At 38.8% G+C, this 21,948-nt stretch overlaps 2 protein-coding genes across 3 annotated transcripts in view; one reads left to right on the top strand and one right to left on the bottom strand.

Moving 5' to 3' along the window:
* The first annotated feature begins 3,095 nt into the window (after positions 1-3,095).
* On the top strand, positions 3,096-4,534 carry LOC131425932 (mannose-6-phosphate isomerase). Its single transcript, XM_058588239.1, has 2 exons — positions 3,096-3,552; positions 3,608-4,534. The coding sequence occupies exons 1-2, from the start codon at positions 3,247-3,249 to the stop codon at positions 4,511-4,513; spliced, it is 1,212 nt and encodes a 403-aa protein (XP_058444222.1). The 5' UTR covers positions 3,096-3,246; the 3' UTR covers positions 4,514-4,534.
* Positions 4,535-14,389: 9,855 nt separating this feature from the next.
* Positions 14,390-21,948, bottom strand: part of LOC131425931 (peroxidase) — a 30,066-nt gene continuing 22,507 nt past the window's right edge. For both annotated transcript variants that reach the window (XM_058588237.1, XM_058588238.1), the window contains exons 3-8: positions 17,868-18,020; positions 17,638-17,811; positions 16,071-17,564; positions 15,726-16,004; positions 15,561-15,657; positions 14,390-15,498 (exon numbers count right to left, since the gene is read on the bottom strand). In XM_058588237.1, the coding sequence (XP_058444220.1) occupies positions 15,454-15,498; positions 15,561-15,657; positions 15,726-16,004; positions 16,071-17,564; positions 17,638-17,811; positions 17,868-18,020 (2,242 nt within the window). In that variant the 3' untranslated portion in view covers positions 14,390-15,453. The remainder of the gene's footprint in view (positions 15,499-15,560; positions 15,658-15,725; positions 16,005-16,070; positions 17,565-17,637; positions 17,812-17,867; positions 18,021-21,948) is intronic.

Here is a 21,948-nt window from a genome sequence, read left to right as displayed (position 1 = left end):
GACATAAAAATATAGTAGATATGAACTAAAATTTTGTTCACATGTAGAAAATAGTTGATTTATTTCAACAAAGAAAACACCCCAAAGAATATTTTTCGTTTAACTGGACCAAAATTTTACTTATTTCCAAGATTTTTTCCAGTCTGAAATAAATATCGAGGTTTCAAAAATATTTAAATATTTCATTTAAATATTTCATACTATATAACTTTCAAAAATCAGTTCGTGCTTCCATCTCATCCGACACAGTCGAAAATTTCTTACGGACGAGACGGCAGAAACAAAGACAATTCAGTGCAGTGAGCAATAGAGTGTACGAAATGGGCAAGTACGATTTAACAAAGCCTGAAACTTGGCCTACAAGACCAAATTCAATTTGTATTGATTTCAAGCGCTGTAAAGTTAGACCAGCAGCAATTGAAATTGAAATCTTCCTTAAGGAAAGAATGCATCTAAACGTTAATGATGTAAATGAGATTCAATTCAACAAGGCGTCTAACTGTGTGTACATTATGTTCAAACGTGAAAGAGATGCAATTGCAGTACGCGTGCATGACCTTTCCCCGCAGACCAACGATCAGTTCGTTCGGGAAAGTATGTCGCAGTACGGTGAAGTTCTTTCCATCGAAAGGGAAGTATGGGGGAATTTTTTCCCGGGTATCCGGAATGGCGTGCGAGTGGTACGTATGCAACTACGTAAAGCAATTCCATCTTACATCATTTCTAATCAAGACGGGATGCATCCGTGTAAAACGTTTTTTTTTAATAACTATTTATTGGAATATGAGTTAAAATTAAATTATTAAGATTTAAACTGGGTGTTCAGCCACAAATGGTGACTTTTCAGCCCTATTATATATATGATTTGGTTATTACCATGAGGACATTATTTGCTTCCGCAATTCTGAGATTTTTGTGTAGGGAAAATTCTAAACCTACTTGTATTGTGTAATGGGGAAAAGGAACTTATATACTAACTTACTAACTAATACAGAGAGCGAATCGATTCAATTGAAGATTGCATCGATTTTTGTCGGAATTTGCTTATAATATTATGTGACATTACATCTAATGGTTCTATATTTGTGAGTCTGTGTAACTCATTTGTACTAAACCAGGGAGGACGCTTCAAAATCATTTTCAGAATTTTATTCTGAATCCTTTGAAGCGTTTTCTTCCTGGTGGAACAACAACTTGACCAAATTGGAACTGCATAAAGCATGGCTGGTCTGAAAATTTGTTTATAAATTAACAATTTGTTTTTTAGACAGAGCTTAGAGTTTCTGTTTATAAGAGGATATAAACATTTAATATATTTATTACACTTTGTCTGGATTCCTTCAATGTGATCCTTGAAAGTGAGTTTTTTGTCATACGTTAAACCTAAGTATTTAGCTTGATCAGACCATGTCAATTTGAGAATGTGATTATTATTTGGTTTAAGAAAAGAAGCTCTTGGCTTATGAGGAAAGATAATTAATTGCGTTTTGGCTGCATTTGGTTTAATTTTCCATTTTGACAGATAATCACTGAAAATATTTAAACTTCTTTGTAGGCGACTGCAGATCACTCTTAGATTTCTACCTGTGGCTAACAGACTTGTGTCGTCACAGAATAGCGATTTCTGACAACCAACGGGTAGATTTGGAAGATCCGTGTAAAACGTATGAAAATCAACTGGTTACATGTCAGTTCTGTGAACAACTTGCACACTACGGCAAACCTTGCATTGAAACTGCGAAAAGGACATCTTCAAACAAATACAAGGACAACCGCTCAACAACTATCAACTGCAATCATTGTACAAAGCGCATCTACAGCAACTAGCACTGAACCCAAGACTGCGATCAAAACAAGGAAACGGAAACCACTCACAACTGCAACGATGTAGCAATGGATGATATGAGCCACGGAAAAAGTGACCTTCAATCTTCGCTAGAAGGAAATGAAAGCTTCTCTCACAGACTAACAGACAGGACACTCAAATTAGATTCTTTAACCATATAAACGGTCATTTCGAATATTCATTTATTTGGGACAGTACTCACATGTGTCATGATGGCACCACGTTACCCTATCAAAAACATTCTGTCTGTCATCTAGACTGTGTTTATTTTTTTCATTTACCAACCGAGTTGCCATTCATACAGAATTACCTGTAATGTATTGATTTGTATACCCCCATGCGAATTTCATGCAGGATACAGATTAATTACATATTGCCAAAACTATATACAGAATTGTGCCTACTTCTCATCCTACAACGCAATACAAAATCGAACCCGTTTTGTTACAATATTTACTTGCTTCTGGTCTGCCGTCACTTAATTTCGGGTGAAAATTACCAACACAATCAAAAATAGTCTAGATGAACAACGTTGAGTAAAATAAATGTTTACCTTCCAACATCGCTAAAAAAGTTAAATATATTATCAACGTAATCCAAAAATTTATTGTGACGATTCATTTTCAAATATTTCGATGAAATCAGGCAAACCTGCAAGCAGCTGATCAGTGTTGACAAACGAGGGGAAACCAACTAGTAAAAAAACCTTTATGTAACACAAGGGGTGTATAGATAGTAGATAGTTCGCGCAGTACAATATAGGTGGAACTAGTGCATAACGAAAAATTATTTTTATAAGAATTTACTCATACTGTCATGTCTGTTAGTCTGTGCTTCTCTACCCCTAGAAGAAGGATGACGAGATCCTAGAATAAAAAAATATATTGTCCAACGAAAATATGGGTAAATCGGCTACGAAAAGCTTGTATATACAAAAATTGGCCTGAATTAAAATTGGTAAAAACCAACATCAAACCGATCCAGAAATCTGATCGATTTTTGTAGAAATTGATGAATCCAATCAATGAAATAGCCAGATTGACATATTTAACGAATTTATGATCTTCATGCAAAATCTGAAAATTATCATATTTTTACAAACTCACCACTTGAGCAGTGCTGCGATCGCAGAACAATTGATTGGATTCTTCAATACATAAACACACAAAACCCCTGGGCACTTGAAAGTAATCAACTGTGAACAAAACGTCAACTCGTTGAACGTCAACAAAAACAACATCAGTCAGTCAGTCAGTGATGATTGAATGCTTCTTGTGAGTGGGTGGCGCCGGGTGGTGTTAGACTTGAGTTCAAACAGAGGTCATACAGCGATAAACGGTTGATCACATTAGAAGTGCATATCTGTAAACGCTACCCGTGACTTGTAAATTAAAAGAAATATGGAGCTTATAGGCAGTGTAAAAACCTACGATTGGGGTAAGTTAGGTCAGGATTCATTCGTGGCCAAAATTGCCTCGGCCAACAACAGTCAATTCGTGCTGGACACGAATAAACCGTATGCTGAACTGTGGATGGGAGACCACTGCAGTGGTCCTTCGCTAGTCAAAGCTACTGGCGAGGAGCTTGGGGTTTTCGTTCAACGGGATCCGGTCACTAATCTGGGGGCGGACACGACAAAACTATCGTACCTATTCAAAGTGCTAAGCATTAGAATGGCGTTGAGTATCCAGGTGCATCCTGATAAGGTAAGGTGAACATTGTCGAAATGATGTTTCTCAAAACGAATATGTATTTCGTTAGGTTGAAGCGGTTAAACTGCATGCAACATATCCGGATATCTATAAAGACCCGAACCACAAGCCCGAGCTGGCCATTGCTTTGACTGATTTTCAAGCCATGTGCGGTTTTCGTCCGTACGATGAAATTTATTCTCTTTTGAAAAGCTGGCCCGAACTAGAAATTTTGTTGGGAAAGGATAAAATTCAGAAACTTGAAACAGGCGGTGAACAAGCTCTTCGGGATTTGTACGCTACGCTAATGCACAGTAAACCGGACGAACTGAAAAACTGCATATCACAAATGCTTTCGAAAATTACGGCCAAAGCTGACCCATCCAGTTTAGACAAGCTTTTCCTGCAGCTGCATAAAGATTTTCAAAACGATGTGGGTCTTCTTTCGATCTACTTTCTTAATGTTCTAAATTTAAAACCTGGCCAAGCCATCTATCTGTCGGCTAATGTGCCCCACGCCTATCTGGCAGGCGATTGTATCGAATGTATGGCCTGCTCCGACAATGTGGTCCGTGCCGGTTTGACCCCGAAGTTCAAAGATGTCGACACACTGCTACGGTTGGTCAGCTACGAGGGAGCTTCAGCAGATTCGAAACTTTTTCAACCGGTCCAGCTAGATCAAGCTGGGCAGCCGTACACGAAAACATTCATTCCGACGGTGAAGGATTTTTCCGTAGCTGAGATCAAGGTTCCGGAAGGTGTTTTTGAGTACACTATTCGTAACGCTAAGAATGGATGTATTGTTTTGGTTTGTTCGGGATCAGCAAAGTTGACCTTGAATGGAATGGATCCGGTTGATTTGGCATTTGGTAAGATTGTGTTCGTTCCTGCCAGCGCTGGTTGCGAGCTGCGGCTATCAATTTCGGAAAGCGGCAGTGAGTTTGTTGCCTATCAAGCAATGTCGAATGATTTCTAGGAGTAATAAATTATATTTGGATGCAAAATTATGAATCTAATAATTTTTGATAGAATATATGAGAAATTGCTCTTTCTTGCGTGGACTATTTTTCATCGTTATGAGCATAATCGCAAATATTTCTAGGAATGGACAAAAACAGCGATTCAATTCTAAGAATTGATAGCGATAGAACGGCGCAAAGATAATGAACGTTTAGTCACAGATAATATGTGGTTTAATTTTCATTTAGACTCTAGTCCGCTTCATTTGAAACATATCAACAGACGAGTTATCATCCACGTTCCTTTTTTGCGAATGACTCGGACATTATGGAATGTCATATGTAAATAACACTTCAATTCAATATGCATTTTCATTTGAAACAAATTGTCAGTTTTATTTCATTCAATTGCGGTGAATTTTAATGAAAAACAGTTGAGCAAGTGACTGTCTTTGTTTATTTTCTCATCTCAACTCCTTGCATGAAACGACTTTGTATTGGAAAATTGGTGACAAAAATTATGATCATACCAAATACAAATAATAATACCCCTAAGTCCCATATAAACGAATCGCCAATGTTTGGTTCACAGCATGAACAAGTAAGCCTAGCAAATATCGCCCTTTCGTTGCGATAGTGTGAAAATGTGAAAGGAGATCGTTTCTGGCAACGCTTTATGCTAGTTGCTACGGTGCAAAACAAACTTGTTTGTTTATCGTTGCTGTATTAAACTGCAACAATCAGTCTAAATATCGCCGGCTAATAAACCGAGAAGCTTTAGAAATGGTGAGAAGTTGCTTAGTAGAGGGATGTGACACACGAACAGGGTCGTCCGTAATTTCGCTCGGTAGTTTTCCTAAGGATCAAAATATGTAAGTAATATGTTTACATATTTTCATAATAAAAACAGTAACTATAGTGAACTTGTTCTTACCCTTCAGTGTTGCTAGTTTTATAGAAAATTCGTTAAAGTACAATGTCACTCTGACAGTGTATCATAACAATGTACCGCACGATGCAAAATGTGTCCTTGAAAATTTGTCGGAGTACTCCGTATTATAATTTGTATTTGATCATACTACAGCGAGAAAGTAAACAAAGAATAACTGTCACTTGCTGAAGCAGCCTTTTCAAAAAATCATCAGATATTTTTTTTTTTTTTTTTTTTTTTTTTTTTTTTGGATTCAGTAAAAACCATTCAAGCGAAGAGGTTGTGTTTCGATTGTACTGGCTCGTGAGTTAACGGCTGCTACCGAGACAATTCTAAGCTTCAGGTAGTTAAACTGCCCATAGCAAACGCAATATTCGGGGCGTTTCCCGACTGGAAAGCTAGCAACGAAGGCCATCCCGTTCATACGCACAGAGGTGTAGAGACACAGAGGTGCGAGAGCATAGAAGTGACGAGTCACAGAGGTGCCATCGCATAAAGGTGCGAAGACGAAGGGGTGCAAAGGCACAGAGGTGCTAAAGCAACCCAGTGCTGATCTACCAGGTACCAGAATTTGTACGCTGCGTAGGATCAAAAGAGACGGCATATATCGCGAGGTGCTACACTGCAAGCATCGCATTTGATCGCCACCAAGAGCAAAAGCACTGTACCTGGGGTCAGGTACAGCAAGTGCAGTGGTGTTCACAACGACGGCAGAGCAACTGAGATAGCAGTAAACGACAGAAGACTGCCAATTGGAAACAGCAAAAGACTGCCAATTGGAAATCGTTGGAAGAGCTTCACGTCGTTCTTCACGATAAAGGAACAGAGACATCAGCTACAAGGTAGATTTAATTTAATTTATTTTTTATTTCTTATATCTGAAATTTTACTAAACATAAGTTTTTATTTTGGTATTATTAATTTACAAAAAAAATTTAATGTAATGGATGATCTCATGGAAGATCATCCGAATCCGATTCCGGATACTAGTAAAAGTTTAAATACTCCGAGGGCTAAACATTATCCACAGGGTACCACTGGGCCATGGATAGTCTATCTTCGAAAAAAAGAAAAGATTTTAAACTTGATGCAAATTACAAAGGATTTGACATCACATTTCTCTGAAGTTAAAGAAATCTGTAAGGTTAATAGAGATAAAATTCGAGTTGTAGTTAACGACTTGAAACAGGCAAACGATATTGTAACCTGTAAATTATTTGCTATTGAATATCGAGTTTACATTCCATCGAAGGAGGTAGAAATTGACGGTGTTGTGACTGAAGCAAGTCTGACAGCAGATGATTTACTTAAAAATGGAGTTGGCCGTTTTAAAAACTCCATGCTTGAGGGAGTTAAGATACTCGAGTGCAAACAATTGTACTCAGCATCTATTGTCGATGGAAAAAAGTCTTATCGTCCCTCAGATTCGTTTCGCGTAACATTTGCCGGATCTGCATTGCCTAGCCATGTCTATATCGATAAAATTCGTCTTCCTGTTCGGCTTTTCGTACCGCATGTTATGAATTGCACGAACTGTAAAAAATTCGGACATACAGCTACATACTGTAGTAATAAGTCCAAATGTATCAAATGTCAAGGGCCTCATAAGGATAATCTTTGCGATAAAGATGTTGAAAAATGTGTTTATTGTGGGGAAAGCCCTCATGATGATCTTTCAGTGTGCGCTGCATTTAAGCTGCGTAAAGACAAAATGAAGCTTTCTTTAAAAGCACGGTCTAAGCGCACATATGCAGAAATGCTCAAAACGGTCATACATGTCTCCCCTTTGGAAACCGAAAACGGTTTTTCAAATCTTGCGGAGCCAGAGGAATCTGACTCTGACGGAAATAGTGAAGATACCTCGTTTGTCACTCCTCAAGGGTCTGTTAAGAGGAGATTAACAAACCACAAAATACCAAAAAAGACACCTAAAATTATACCTTCAAAAAAAGATCCCCGTGTTAAAGCTAAAAAGCCAAATTTAAAACCAAAAACTGTGCCTCCTGGTTTGTCAAATTCACAAACCAATCCAGGAACTAGCTCAAGAAAAGACAATAATCCAGTGGGCTCCATTTCACATTCACCAACAGGATTACTGAAATTTTCGGAAATTGTAGAATGGATTTTCGCTGCATTCAATATTTCTGAACCTCTAAAGACCATCATAACAGCATTCTTACCAATAGCTAGAACTTTTTTGAAACAGTTATCAGCTCAATGGCCAGCTCTTTCAGGTTTTGTATCATTTGATGGATAATTTATCATTCGCCGCAAATGATTCAATCACTGTCCTGCAGTGGAATTGTCGAAGCATCATGCCAAAACTTGATTCATTTAAAGTTTTGTTGCATAGTCAAAAATGTGATGTATTTGCTTTGTGCGAAACATGGCTTACATCAAACATAGCCTTAAATTTTAATGACTTTAACATTATACGTCTCGACAGAGACTCCCCGTATGGTGGAGTGCTTTTAGGAATTAAGAAATGTTATTCCTTTTATAGATTAAACATTCCTTCGACTTCTAGTATAGAAGTTGTTGCTTGTCAAATAAACATTAAAGGAAAGGACATTTGCATTGCTTCGGTATATATTCCTCCAAGAGCTCAAGTTGGACAACGACAGCTTAATGAAATTGTCGAAGCCCTTCCTGCTCCACGTTTGATTTTAGGAGATTTCAATTCGCACGGAATGATGTGGGGTTCCGTTTACAATGATAGCAGATCATCTCTAATATATAATATTTGCGACAATTTTAGCATGACGGTACTAAATATGGGTAGCATGACACGGATCCCAAGACCTCCTGCACGTCCAAGTGCATTAGATTTATCTCTTTGTTCGACTTCAATTCGACTAGATTGCACCTGGAAAGTATTTCCTGATTTACATGGTAGCGATCATTTACCAATCATCATCTCAATTAGCAGTAACAAAGGCATTGCTAATTCAGTTAATATTCCATATGATTTGACAAAAAATATTGACTGGATTAAATACCAAAGTAATATTTCAAGTGTCTTAACTTCAATGGAAGAGCTTCCCCCACTTGAAGAATATGACTTCCTCGTTTGTTCGATTCTGGAGGCCGCAGAACAAGCCCAAACCAAACGATTTCTTGGTCCATCGTCTAACAGAAGACCTCCAAATCCTTGGTGGGACAAAGAGTGCTCAGATGCTAAACACGCGAAACAAAATGCTTTCAAGACGTTTTTAAAACGAGGAGGAGGAACTCCTCAGAATTTTGAAAAATTCTTGGTTTTAGAAACCAAGTACAAGAACATACTTCGGGTTAAGAAATGCAGCTATTGGAGACATTTTGTGGAAGGTTTGTCAAGAGAAACCTCAATGAGCACTCTTTGGAATACGGCCAGACGAATGAGGAATCGTAACGTAGGAAATGAGAGTGAGGAGTACTCGAATCGATGGATATTTGATTTTGCGAGGAAAGTTTGTCCAGATTCCGTTCCTACGCATAGCATTGTTAGGGAGTCTTCTTCAAATGATGATTCCATTGATAGCCCCTTTTCAATGATGGAATTTTCCATAGCACTCATGTCTTGTAACAATAACGCTCCTGGATTGGACAGAATTAAATTCAACTTGGTGAAGAATCTGCCCGACCTCGCAAAAAGACGTTTGTTGGAATTGTTCAACAAGTTTCTTGAGCAAAATATTGTTCCACCTGACTGGAGACAAGTGAAAGTTATCGCCATTCAAAAGCCGGGGAAACCAGCTTCCAATCACAACTCATATAGACCCATTGCGATGTTGTCCTGCATCAGAAAATTGTTCGAAAAAATTATTCTACGACGTCTCGACACTTGGGTCGAGACGAACGGTTTGTTGTCAGATACTCAGTTTGGCTTCCGTAGAAATAAAGGGACGAATGATTGCCTTGCATTACTTTCGTCTGACATCCAAATTGCCTTCGCTCAAAAGCAACAAATGGCATCTGTATTTTTAGACATTAAAGGAGCATTTGATTCAGTTTCCATTGATGTTCTTTCAGACAAGCTCCACCAACATGGACTCCCAGCGGTTATAAATAATTATTTGCACAACCTTTTGTCAGAGAAACGCATGCATTTTTCACATGGCGATTTGGCAACAATCAGAATTAGCTACATGGGTCTCCCGCAAGGCTCATGCCTCAGTCCGCTCCTCTATAATTTTTACGTGAATGACATTGACAGCTGTCTAGTAACCCCATGTACACTAAGACAATTGGCAGATGATGGCGTGGTTTCAGTTACTGGATCCAAAGCTATTGATCTGCAAAAACCATTGCAAGATACCTTAGATAAATTGTCCGTTTGGGCTGTTCATCTTGGTATCGAATTCTCTGCGGAGAAAACAGAGCTGGTCGTCTTTTCAAAAAAGCATGATCCCGCGCAACTTCAGCTTCATATGATGGGAAGAATAATCGAACAGGTTTTGACTTTCAAATACCTCGGGGTGTGGTTTGATTCCAAATGCACGTGGGGAGGACACATTAGGTATCTGATAACGAAATGCCAACAAAGAGTAAATTTTCTTCGAACAATAACAGGGTCTTGGTGGGGTGCTCATCCGCAAGATCTAATAAAATTGTATCAGACAACGATACTTTCAGTGATGGAATATGGATGCGTTTGTTTTCGTTCCGCTGCAAATTCTCATATTATCAAACTTGAGCGAATTCAGTACCGTTGTTTGCGAATTGCTTTAGGCTGCATGCATTCGACACATACAATGAGTCTTGAAGTTCTGGCGGGAGTTCTTCCATTAAAAGATCGATTTTGGGAGCTTTCATCACGCCTGCTAATAAGATGTGATGTGCTGAATCCCATGGTAATTAATAATTTCGAACGACTAGTCGAGCTTCGATCTCAAACAAAATTCATGACAGTATATTTTAACCATATGTCACAGGAAATCAACCCTTCAAGATATATTCCTATCCGTGTCAGCCTCCTAAATGTACCTGACTCAACTTTATTTTTCGACACATCCATGCAGCGCGAAGTGCGTGGAATCCCGGACCACCTACGCTCTATGGAAATCCCAAAAATATTTTCAAGTAAGTTCAGGCATATTAACTCTGAGAAAATGTTTTACACGGACGGATCGCGAATGGAAGAAGCGACAGGGTTTGGTATGTTCAACAATAATGTTTCGGCCTCATTCAAGCTTCAAGAACCTGCATCTGTTTATATAGCAGAGTTAGCAGCAGTTCATTATAGCTTGAATGTAATCGTCACATTATCTCCAAACCATTATTTCCTCTTCACAGATAGTCTGAGTGCAATTGAAGCCATTCGCTCAAACGCTGCTGGCAAAAATGAACCGTTTTTCTTGGGTAAAATAAAACAGTGTCTGAACGACATATTGAATAATAATTATCTAATCACAATAGTTTGGGTTCCGGCTCATTGCTCCATTCCAGGCAATGAAAGAGCCGATATTTTAGCCAAACGTGGTGCTATTGAGGGTGAAATTTATGAGAGACCGATTGCTTTCAACGAATTCTATAGCGCGTCTCGCCAAAGAACACTTGCCAGCTGGCAAGCTTCTTGGGATAAAGATGATCTGGGTCGGTGGATGCACTCAATTATTCCTAAAATATCGACAAAGGCATGGTTCAGGGGACTGGATGTGAGTAGAGATTTCATTCGTGTGATGTCCAGACTCATGTCCAATCACTACACGTTAGATGCACATCTCCTTCGAATTGGACTTTCCGAGACTAATCATTGTGCTTGCGGCGAAGGTTACCGCGATATTGACCATGTTGTTTGGACATGCGTGGAGTTTCGTGATGTCAGATCTCAACTAATAAATTCCTTGCGTACCCAAGGTAGACTATCCAATGTCCCAGTTCGCGACATTCTTGCTTGTCGTGACCTTCCATACATGAAACTTCTTTATCATTTCATTAAATCCATTGGAGTTCCAATTTAAATTTTATTTTATGTTAAACTGTTTTCTCTTCCATGAGTTCAACCAATAGCCAACTATAGGATATTGAATATAAGTGGTGAACTGATACAAACAATCCTGAAATAGTTATAAGATCATGTACAAAATAAATGTATTTTATTTAATGTAATTAAAATAGCAACTCGCTTGATAAAAACAGTGTTTAGATTAACTAATGAGTACCAACATACTAATATGATATTCGAAATGTATTAGGTTTAAACTACTATGTATTGTGGATGCCACGGCGAAGAAAAACTTATGTATATTGCCTATGAAATAAACGTATTTATGAAAAAAAAAAAAAAATCAGATATTTTTTATTCTACTTTGTACGATTCAAATAAAGTTATAAATATTATAAATTATGAGTTATAAATTTTTATAAGCCGTAGAATATTAAATTGAATCGGATAATTTCAATGCAATAAACAATAATTAGCATATTATTCTAACCTATATACACAAATGTTGACATTTTATATGAATAAGTATTCTATATGAGAATTAAGTGTAAAATCAGCTAAAATTTTACTATTTCAATCAGTTTATATGCTTTTGTCTGACATTTCAACTGTAAGTGTCAAATCTGTTGAACATTAAGTGTCGTACAATTAGAATTGATCTACTGTTTGGTAAATGAAATGAAAGTTAGTTATCTATATGTTTCAATGTGATTTCATTTGAATAGGCTTTGAAGTGATTTACATTTACAATTTAAGTGTCAAATCGAATGCGTCAAAATTAGGTATATTAAGACTTTGGTCTAACGGTCGATTTTTATCAGTGTAGTGATATTTTAAGGCCGTGGATCATTTTGCAAATTTTAATTTTAACATTTCATCTGTTTTTCAAAGAAAGGCGATTCAAACATTGATAGCAAATGGAGAAAAAACATCAGTGAATTTTTCGACTTTGGTTTCAAATCGTATTTATAAATTATCGTATATTCTCAGATTAGTTCTTGATTAGTCGATGAATTGTTAGTTAATCTTCAAAGGGCATGCAAATTTTACCACTTTCCTTCTATATCCACTGAATAAATCGCCTAACAATAGTTTCGCCCTTTTTCGATTTGTTTTCTCTTACACTGAAAATAATTTGCAAGTTAGCATCACGTGCAAAGCATTCGATCTATCACTGCTTGTAGAACACATGAAATTAATAAAAATAAACACTTAACTCATAAAATGAGTGTAAAAACTGTTGATATTTAGTGGAAATCATGCTACGTTTATATGAAATGCACTTAAAAACGATCAGATATATCGTTACTTCTAGATTCTATACGCATTTCATGATTATGAATGTCACATAGTTTTCCAGTTTCCATACATATGGAAATATCCATCTAATTGATTTTTGATTATGAAGTCGTTTGTTAGAAATTATCCATTATCTAAAGAACAGAGATTTCATAGTAGAGGAGAGACTGGAGCGGACGCTTTTTGGAAATTTAAAAAACATTCATTACAAATAGGTTTTCACCCAAGTTATCTCTACCGTTGTGTAGATTCAGCTCCACTTTCCAATTTGGATTTGGACAAACAAGCATTAGTTTTCGAACCAAGTCGCGCAGAAGTAACCAACTCAAAAAGTAATATTTCTGGAACCGCTTAGCTAAACCGGACTCATTATGGGGTAAATTAGACTATAGAGCTTCACACCAAAATTAAGGCCGAATAAAATGGGATGTCAAATCTCAAAATACCTTAATTTAAACCTTTCGTGAGTCTAACGTCTCAACCTTCAGCTCACTGACGTTTGTCAATCGAATGAAAGCTCGTTCAGTCAATCCATAGATCGAAATAATTGCAGATTTATAAGATAGTTACGCTGTCCGGTTTAACCTCGTGTCCGATCTAGCTCCGGTCTCAACTAATAATTTATTAAGTTCCGGGGAAAGGGGACCCTAAACCCTTTTCTCTCTCGTTGAGTACGCGTCCAGGATGCAACACTTGCAATATCATGTTTTCCGAGATTCGTTTAGTAGATTTACTGATTTTCGGCAAAGTGCATCTTTTTGCCGAGATCGGTGATTAACAATTATCCCGAAATCAACAAATGCGTTCGCCGAAATTTCGAAATCGGCAAATGTTTTTTCACCGAAATTCAGCTGTCATTTACGTTTATATTTTCGCATAGCACTACGCAGTTAATTTCTGACGAAATATTTCGGAATCTATCCAAAAGGAAGACGTGGGAATCTACTATCTATCCAGCGAGTATAATAACTACAAATTATTGTTGATAATTTATAGAAAGCACCTTCCAGATCCTGCTTTTACTTTCGGGTAGTAATTATAGGATATGTCAAAGAACTTCAACGACATGTCAACCAACACATTCGACAACAGTCTGAATTGCATATTTTACAATTATTCATCTCCGAAATATAAGTAATGTAATGTTTTTTTTGTATGTTTATACGAAAATAAAATGAAATATTGATCCACAACTGAATGTCCACAAGTAAAGAAAAACAAATTTTTTACTTTGAATTGCTGAAGGCTTAATAATTCATAAATTTCAGGAAAGGATATGCCGAAAAGACAGTAAACATTTTGCTAACAATTTCGGTAAAAACTGACGTTTGTCAAAGTTGAGATTGCCGAGTCTCCGCAATTTTATCTTTTGTCGAGATAATTACCGAGTACTCGGCGGTAAAAGTTTCAGCGAAAAACATTAATTGTGTATAATTCAGAGTTGAAGCGGAATTGCAACATGCGCAATGAGGGAATTGGCACACAATGCGTGTTTTACATTTGTGGAAATTGTGGGAGAAGTGTTCCAGTGATTCTGATAAAAGTTACCCGTAATATGTTTAAACTACTCTACCTGCTTCAAATTAAATTTATTCAGTTTTTGTGTTAGTTTCTAGATATTCGTGTTCCAAACTAAAATTTAAACAAACAGGACATGTCATCAAATAGTCATTAGACAGTTTCGTCACTTTCTATATATATATATTGGGTTACATACATTTGTTCAATAAGCCAGTGTTTTTATATTGTACTTAAAATTTTTATTATGTACATAAATATTACACAAAAACAATATAGAGAGTTCAAGGCGTGTGGTTCTCTACTCATCAACGGGTGCATGATTGTATTGATCGTAACAATAGAGTTGATGTAACAATCAAAAATAACATAACCAATTCCTGCTTGTGCTGCGACGTCTGATTTCGGGGTAAATAAATACTCTTTAACTTGCAAGCAGTGTTGCCAGCATTTGACGTACGGCTAGACAATTACTAGAGTGACTATAATCAGAGTGGCGACAGCTGTTCGTTTGGAATGACAGCTACCAGTTCCAAACGAGCAAACGACCTGTCAATTCAATGTAAAGCTAATGGAATGTTTTTAATTGTTGCCAGCATTACGGATGAGATGTCGTCACTCTGGTTATAGGCACTCTAACAATTACAGTTTTTTTGTGTGGTAATAGAGCAAATTATTCGATATAAATGCTTGTATTTGTTTTTAGCTCTAGGAAAAAAAATAACGAACATTGTTATAGCAGCAATTGAACAGCACTACATTATCCTGCGAGAAACATTATGAGGATGAGGAATGTATGGTAATAACACTGTTTACAGGATACACACTGTAGTGCTTGTTTGGTCATAGTTCAGAAAAAGTAAATTGTTTAATAACCACAATTTTTAAAAAAACAATTGATCAATTTAACTAATGTATTCATGTTTTAAAACAATTAAAAATTATTAACGTGTAGAAGTTGTCATTGTTTTTGTTCTAGTGTTGAGTCGAAGCCTATGTTCTTTTCTTTTAAAGGAGCTATTGTTCCGTTAGTATGTGGGTGCCAGGGTGATAAAATGTGTATAATACAATGATAATTGGGAAAGATAGGTAACGATAGTGGGATTTGACAGGACAGACTGGATGGAAGCATAGATTGGCTTATAATATTAGTTTGAATTATCTAACTTATAATCTCTGAAATGGTTCTTTTTTTTATCCCCTTTTTTGTCTTCTCTAGATCGGTTCCATTGAATCGTAGGTTTGCTGGCGGTGGTATCAGTAAGCGCAGCGTACCTATATTTTTACTTTTTGAACCCTATGTTTCCAGGTATGTCGTTCAGGAATTGCTGAAATTGGTAAAAAATAGCGTATTTATCACAGTATAACGAATAATAGCTTGACAGCTTACATATTGATGAGGTGAATGGTTTTCCTGACCGTAGTCGGCCCACTTGGTTAGGTCGATCGATGGCAGAATTCCGCTCTTGCATGGCACTCTTGGATTGCTGTTGGAAAACGAAAATGGAACAGTCAAAATGCACGTATAAACAAAAAAATAACTTTAACGACATACATTTCATGGTCTGGTAACACCATCGGATAGATTTGCACGGTATCGATCAAATCGGTATTGTCGCAAATTAGTCGGGCAAGTTTAGCCTTCCGGACTTCTTGCAGTTGCTCCGGAGTAAACGAGGATGGCTGGTTTGGCAGTTCATACCAGAATCGATCCCCGCGGCGCACGTAGCTAAACTGAGTAGCGATGATACAGGCGAAGGTTGGTCCCAGCATTGAACCTGGTAGCGAACGTTCCGATACTCCTCCGGACCACAGATCTACATCGGATGGATGTCTGTAAGACAAAAGAATTTCAGTTATTTATGAATCTTCTGATGTGACGGATGGATGCTCGATTTACTCGAATATACTCTCGTATCGACGCACGGTTTCATTGGGCATCGATCCAAACAACTCCTCGAAGGTGTTTGCAGTTGGCAGTCCACAGAACTTTCGGAACTCCATGTATCCGGGAACGCCGAACTCTCGGCCGCGCTGCATGTTGAACGATACCAGATCCATACCGAACCGTGCACCTTCCTTCTTGAACAAATGGTTGGTGACCTCCTGCGTGATCGAATCGTCCATGGCCTGGGCCACCTGATTCATCAATCCCATCAGATATTCGTCGTAAACTCCTGCCCGATACAAATCGTACGGCCGACGGATCAGATCCGATAACCGCTTGGAAGCGATGAATTTGTGTGCCTTGGACCACCGTTCGACTGCGGTGGGCAACAGCGAGTGACCGAAACGGAAGGCAGCCGCCGAGAATGCATCGATGATGGCCGGATTGATCGTTTCATCGTAACCATCCCAGTAACCTTCCTTCGGTGTGAGCAAGCCAAACTTTTCCATGACTTCCTTGCCGAGTAGAATCGGTAAGAATTCGTTGTAGGTGATGTGCTGGATGATGGCGATGTTGATGCGGCGAGCTTCCTGGAACAAAGTTTCATCGTCCCAATGGGGATTTATGCGACCCAGTTCGGTTGCGATACGGTTGTGTTCACGTGCCAGCAGAGTATGCATGCAGGTCAGCACCAGCTGTTCGTTGACACGAATTTCTCCGGCTTCGAAACAAAACATGCTCTTGTTGGGTCGCGTACAACCTTCGTCCGGAATGTCCAGCTTCAGCGGAAGCAGATCCTTGAGACCATACTCGGCGAACACCGGGTTCATTCGGAGTAACCCATTGTAACCGGTTCGCAGCTTCCGGGTGAACTTTTCGTTCACTCCGTAGATGGTGTTACCGTCGATGACGGAGGTAAGCGTGTTGAACTGGGCACGCGATCCTAGACGACATCCGGCACGTGGTGATGGGAAACCACGCACAAAGTCGATACATTTTACGTTGAACAGTCGATAGAAGTAATCGTCATCTGGAATGCGGATTTCATTGCAGTAGGGATGTTTCAGGTGCGGTGGTCTCTTGCAGCATTCTTCGGGATCGTTTCGATTGATCGGATCCAGTGGAGTTCCGGTCAGAGTGAAGTCATGATCCATGAATTGACCCCACGCAATCACGAACACCGTTCCGGCGTGATCGTGATAACCCTCGTCGGGATGGATGGTACGCGAAACGACACGAGATAGTGGTAAATCGTGTCCGGTTACGGAAATTCGAGGTGCGTTGATTCCATCAGCATACAGAGGACCGATCAGACGCTGGAACGGGGTCATGGCAGCACCCCACGTTGGATGTTTCAGGTTGTTACAGAGACCATCCACTCGACGATACTTTCCCGGCCGACATTCCACTCCCGACAGGAATGCAGGACACACTTCCCGGATAAGGGTTTTGGAGGTGTCGATCGACGGTAGACCCTTCTCGATCTCTTCGTAGGATAGACCGTAACTGGATTGGGGGATGGGAACAAAATGATCGGTAAAGTGATCCACGTGAAGATTGGTCGGAAAGAATAACTTACGTCCTGGCCAGCTGGATGGAGATGTCGAGCATCAACTCACCGACGGTGGCGATGTCTTCCGTCTTCCAGTCTCCCTTCGGCTGTGACACTCGGATGCGCTTGCGGGCATCCAGGTAAGCCTGATTGATGGCATCGTATGTGATGCAAGTGTTTGATTCGGTGTGGAGCGGAGATCTAGAAAGAAGGAATCATAATTTGTCGTATCAAGAAAAAAAAATCTAGATACTTACATCGTTCCTCGGAACAGATTCACGTTGTAATCGAAGGCGGATGATTTTCCCGGACCACCGACGTACAGTGCGCAGTCGGATCCATGTTGATCGAAGCTTAGAAACTGTGAGTTGACTACAACCAGAGTGGCTGTCGCTACAGTGGCCAGTAACCTGAAGGAAGGGAAAGGTAAATCAAAAATGATCAAACAAAAGCGAAAGGATTTTAATTTCAAACGAGCACCGCATTAATATCATTCAGATGTTCAGATAATGGAAAGTGAAGGCAAGTCGACGGTCAACCGTCGTTCTTATGGATGGAACTATGTAGGCACCAAAAAATCCACTGGCAGGATTGTTCATTTATGCAAATTATGTTACAGACTTGATGGTTGATTTCTTGTAAACCGGTCAACAACGGGTCGGCCGGCTGATCATGAACCTCAATGACGACGGTTCGTTTAGATAAAATCGGCGCCAATGCTTCTATGCTTTACTTGACACTGTATTTTCATGAATGGTCTTTGCCAAGAATTGCAGCCGGACTTCAAAGGTGCCCTTAAAACGACATTGCGGTGGCCGGTTGGAATCGCAGAGAAAAAAATATGAATAAATCAAGAACGACGCAAGTGAACGCAATCCTACATTCACATTACCACCGCAGACATGTCGTAATCTGTCATAAATCATGGTTCATTGCATTGGGGCCCACGGATGGGGTTCCAAACGGGTCAATTTAAATTCTTGCTTGCACCGAAGTGCACCGGAGTGAAGTGCTGCAAGAAAAATTCCACGAGTACTCCAAGTCACCGCACAGTGCAGAGACGCGCCGTGTCAGATTTGTGGGGCAAGAAGCAAAGGGGGGCCCTTCTAATGTCGCACGTGCTTGCCTTTCAACCCATTCAAGTTTGCAATGGAACGCACTCCTGTGCGCTACTGGCCAGGGTCTTTGTGTTGGCTTTAAATTGGCCGAACGTGACTCTGAAGAATCGAATGACAGCGTTTTACCGAGCAATTTGTTTTGTTGTGATTTCGATTTGCTACTGCAGGATATGAGAAATTATCCTACATAAATTATTCATACGCTCAAGTATATTTCGAAATTTTGCTGTTTTCATGTAGAATTTACTGCTTTCGGAACTGCGCTGCCTTGGTGACAATTCCATCTGCTCTGCGAACCGGTTCCGCACAGGAAATAGCTGGGAGAAATTGGCGCTTGATGCAGATTATTTTCTCTCTTCATTTTTTCTAACCAGGCGACATGAGGCGTGGCTCCGTTTCGAATCGACTTATCCAATATGCTAGGGCTACACATTCTTGAATATTAAATCCATTCGTGAGTTGTGTTATAGCATACATTATCATATAGGGGAAACGGGGGCAAACAAACATGATTTCACTTTTGATGATTTCCTACTGTAGGATTTGAAACATATGTCATCAACATTAAATTCGACTCGAAAGCCGAATGTTTGCATATCACATGGCTGATTCCTGATTGGATCGATCGAGAGCTCTGCACCTTTCGAGAGCTTTACCGTTAATGAGTGACCGTAGCCTGTGTGGCTGGTTCATTAGCACAATGAATAACTCAAGTCTTTCTGGAGCAAAACCTGTAAACCAGTAGCGTATCGATTCAATATTGGATGCTAATAGAAGGCTAATGAATTGGAACGCGTTTCTATAGCGACGGGGCTGTTTTGAAGTGTGCAGAGAAATGGTGCGAAACATTTCTTTCTGGGGTGTTGTTTCCGATGCGCTTTGCCATATTAACTGAATTACCATAAATACCGAACACAAGAACAGTGCACCTTCAGTCTGCGAAAAACTTGGTTTTCAAATGTCTGCTGCACTTCATAAGAAATCTGCAGATATGTAGATAAATCTGCAGACCTGGCATCTCTGATGAACATTGGAAAAGGTGCCACGTGCAAATGACACCTTCTCTTTGTTTAGTTCTCGATTGATTTTTCAGAAGGCCTCTCTTTGTTAACTTTCTCTTTAGATTATTATGAAGATTTTCTTGGGTTTCACAATTTTGTTTGAAAGTCGAAAGTTTCTGGTATCAAGGGAATTAATAGAAGAGGAAGTAAACAAAGTGAAACGGCCTTCTGAAAAATCACCACAGATGCCAGGTTCCAGAATTGCATGTAAATTTTTCGATTTATTTTGTAAGCAGACTCTGCAATTTTGCAGACTTTTTGCAGGTTTTTGAAACTTTTATATACAGTCGTCCAATTTACAGACTTTTAAAATTACGTTTTTGGGCTTCTTGTTTGTTTTTTCACGTCATACTTATGACTTCACTTGGATTGAAGCATTTCTAGTATGCAGACTTTAAAATTTTACCTGGCATCTCTGCCAGGAGTTATACAATTGTTTCAACCCCTTCGCTGCCTGCAGTTCATTGCGTTTTTATATCAAGCATTAGAGCGAATAGAGAAGTGAACTGTCTGGTGGATTAAAGGCAATTACAGATTTAAAAGGTATTTATTTTCTAGCGACAAGAATTATTTGTTTGTTCTGTCAAAGACGACTGAATTTTTAGATGATGATGTAGATGATTTACCATTTTTTAAAGTAGTTTATTTTTATAGTTAATATTGATAATGTTTCGAGTGAAACACGAGGTTTTGAAGAGAAAGACGTCGATTAATACAAAGTATCATTCTAGTAATTATTCTGGTTATAAAAAACATGCGAATGACAGTCTTGCCCAATTTTCATACAGATAAATTCCGATTTTCAGTCTTTGGGATTGGTTACGTAGGGTTAAACCTTGTTTTTTTGCTCGCAAACCCAGTTCTCACTAAATAGATTTTTCGTACTATTGTACAGATTGATTTTTCCGCCAAATACTGATACCGATTTATCGGTATTTATACCGATTTTTGAGCTCTATGTCGCAATATGTTGTTCGAGCCTCAATCTGAGAGCGTTCCTTGTTTATGACTGAATTTCGGCCTCTGTCAAAATTCCCTAACGATTAGACAGCTATTGCTGAAACTATCATCTCTGAACGACCAGAACCGTTGATACCCGCCAAGTAAAATTCAAACGATTGTTGCATTGTTGCCAGATTATTTCCAAATCCTACTTGACAATCCAGAAAGACACCATGTTGGAATTGAAAATTGCTTAAAACATGATTTTTGATACCTATTCGTCATATCCATTCTAAAAACACTAATATTGCAAGAATTTGCAGCAATCTCGATAAAGTGGAAAATATCGTGGGTTTAATATTGACATGGAACATCAATTTTTGTGAATTAATAGTGAACTGAAATTCTGTGAACACTTGCCCTAACAAATTGAGGTTTCTATGCCCGGTGAAAAATGAGCGGCCAGCACGTTTCCTGATGAAAACAAAACAATATGTAAAAGCGATTCACACGCAGCATCAAGCGACTATCACCTGCAAGGAACGATTACGGAACAACAACATTAATTGAAAGCAATTCATATGAAAGGAAACTACGTCAAGCTCACGGAGCATTTTAACGTCGGATACGAGAGCAATATTCGGCTTTATTTATAGTGGTAAGTGAGCTGTCAGAGAGCCTAATACGGTGTGCAGCAAACGTATACGTCAAATTCATCAAATTCATGTACTAACTATAAATTATTGTTGATTATTTATAGAAAGTTCCTTTCAGATCCTACTCTCGCTATTGGGAAGTCATTATAGGATATGTCGAAGAGCTTAAACGACGTGTCAACTAACATACGCTGAGCGAAATAAAAATAGCACCATCCTGTTTCATTACAAAACTTTGCTAGACTTAGACGTAGAAACAATGATAATTTCAAGCTAGCAGCAGCACTGGCACTGATGAGTCAAAGACAAAACGTAAAACAAATTGGAAGTAGAAACAAATTCTAATAACTTCTTTTGGACTTGAATTCATTGACAATACCAGGTTTTCAAGAATATTCTGTGTGATCTTCTTCCAACACTGTCGAACTCGTTTTTTCAGCGTGTTTACTTTGTCAAACTGTTTTCCGTTTTCGTAAATGTGACGAGCGAGGATAGACCACAGGTTTTCGATAGGATTTAGATCCGAAGAATAAGCTGGTCACTCCAGAGCTTCTATGTTTT

Source organism: Malaya genurostris, chromosome 1 (genome assembly GCF_030247185.1).
Source record: "Malaya genurostris strain Urasoe2022 chromosome 1, Malgen_1.1, whole genome shotgun sequence".
In the NCBI taxonomy this organism is placed as follows: domain Eukaryota; kingdom Metazoa; phylum Arthropoda; class Insecta; order Diptera; family Culicidae; genus Malaya; species Malaya genurostris.
This window is presented reverse-complemented; position numbering and strand designations above follow the sequence as displayed.

Excerpts from the sequence above, each read along its gene's own strand:
- LOC131425932 (XM_058588239.1), top strand. The coding sequence starts at position 3,247 with ATGGAGCTTATAGGCAGTGTAAAAACCTACGATTGGGGTAAGTTAGGT. Across the intron at positions 3,553-3,607 it reads TCCAGGTGCATCCTGATAAG|GTTGAAGCGGTTAAACTGCA; the intron begins GTAAGGTGAACA and ends GTATTTCGTTAG.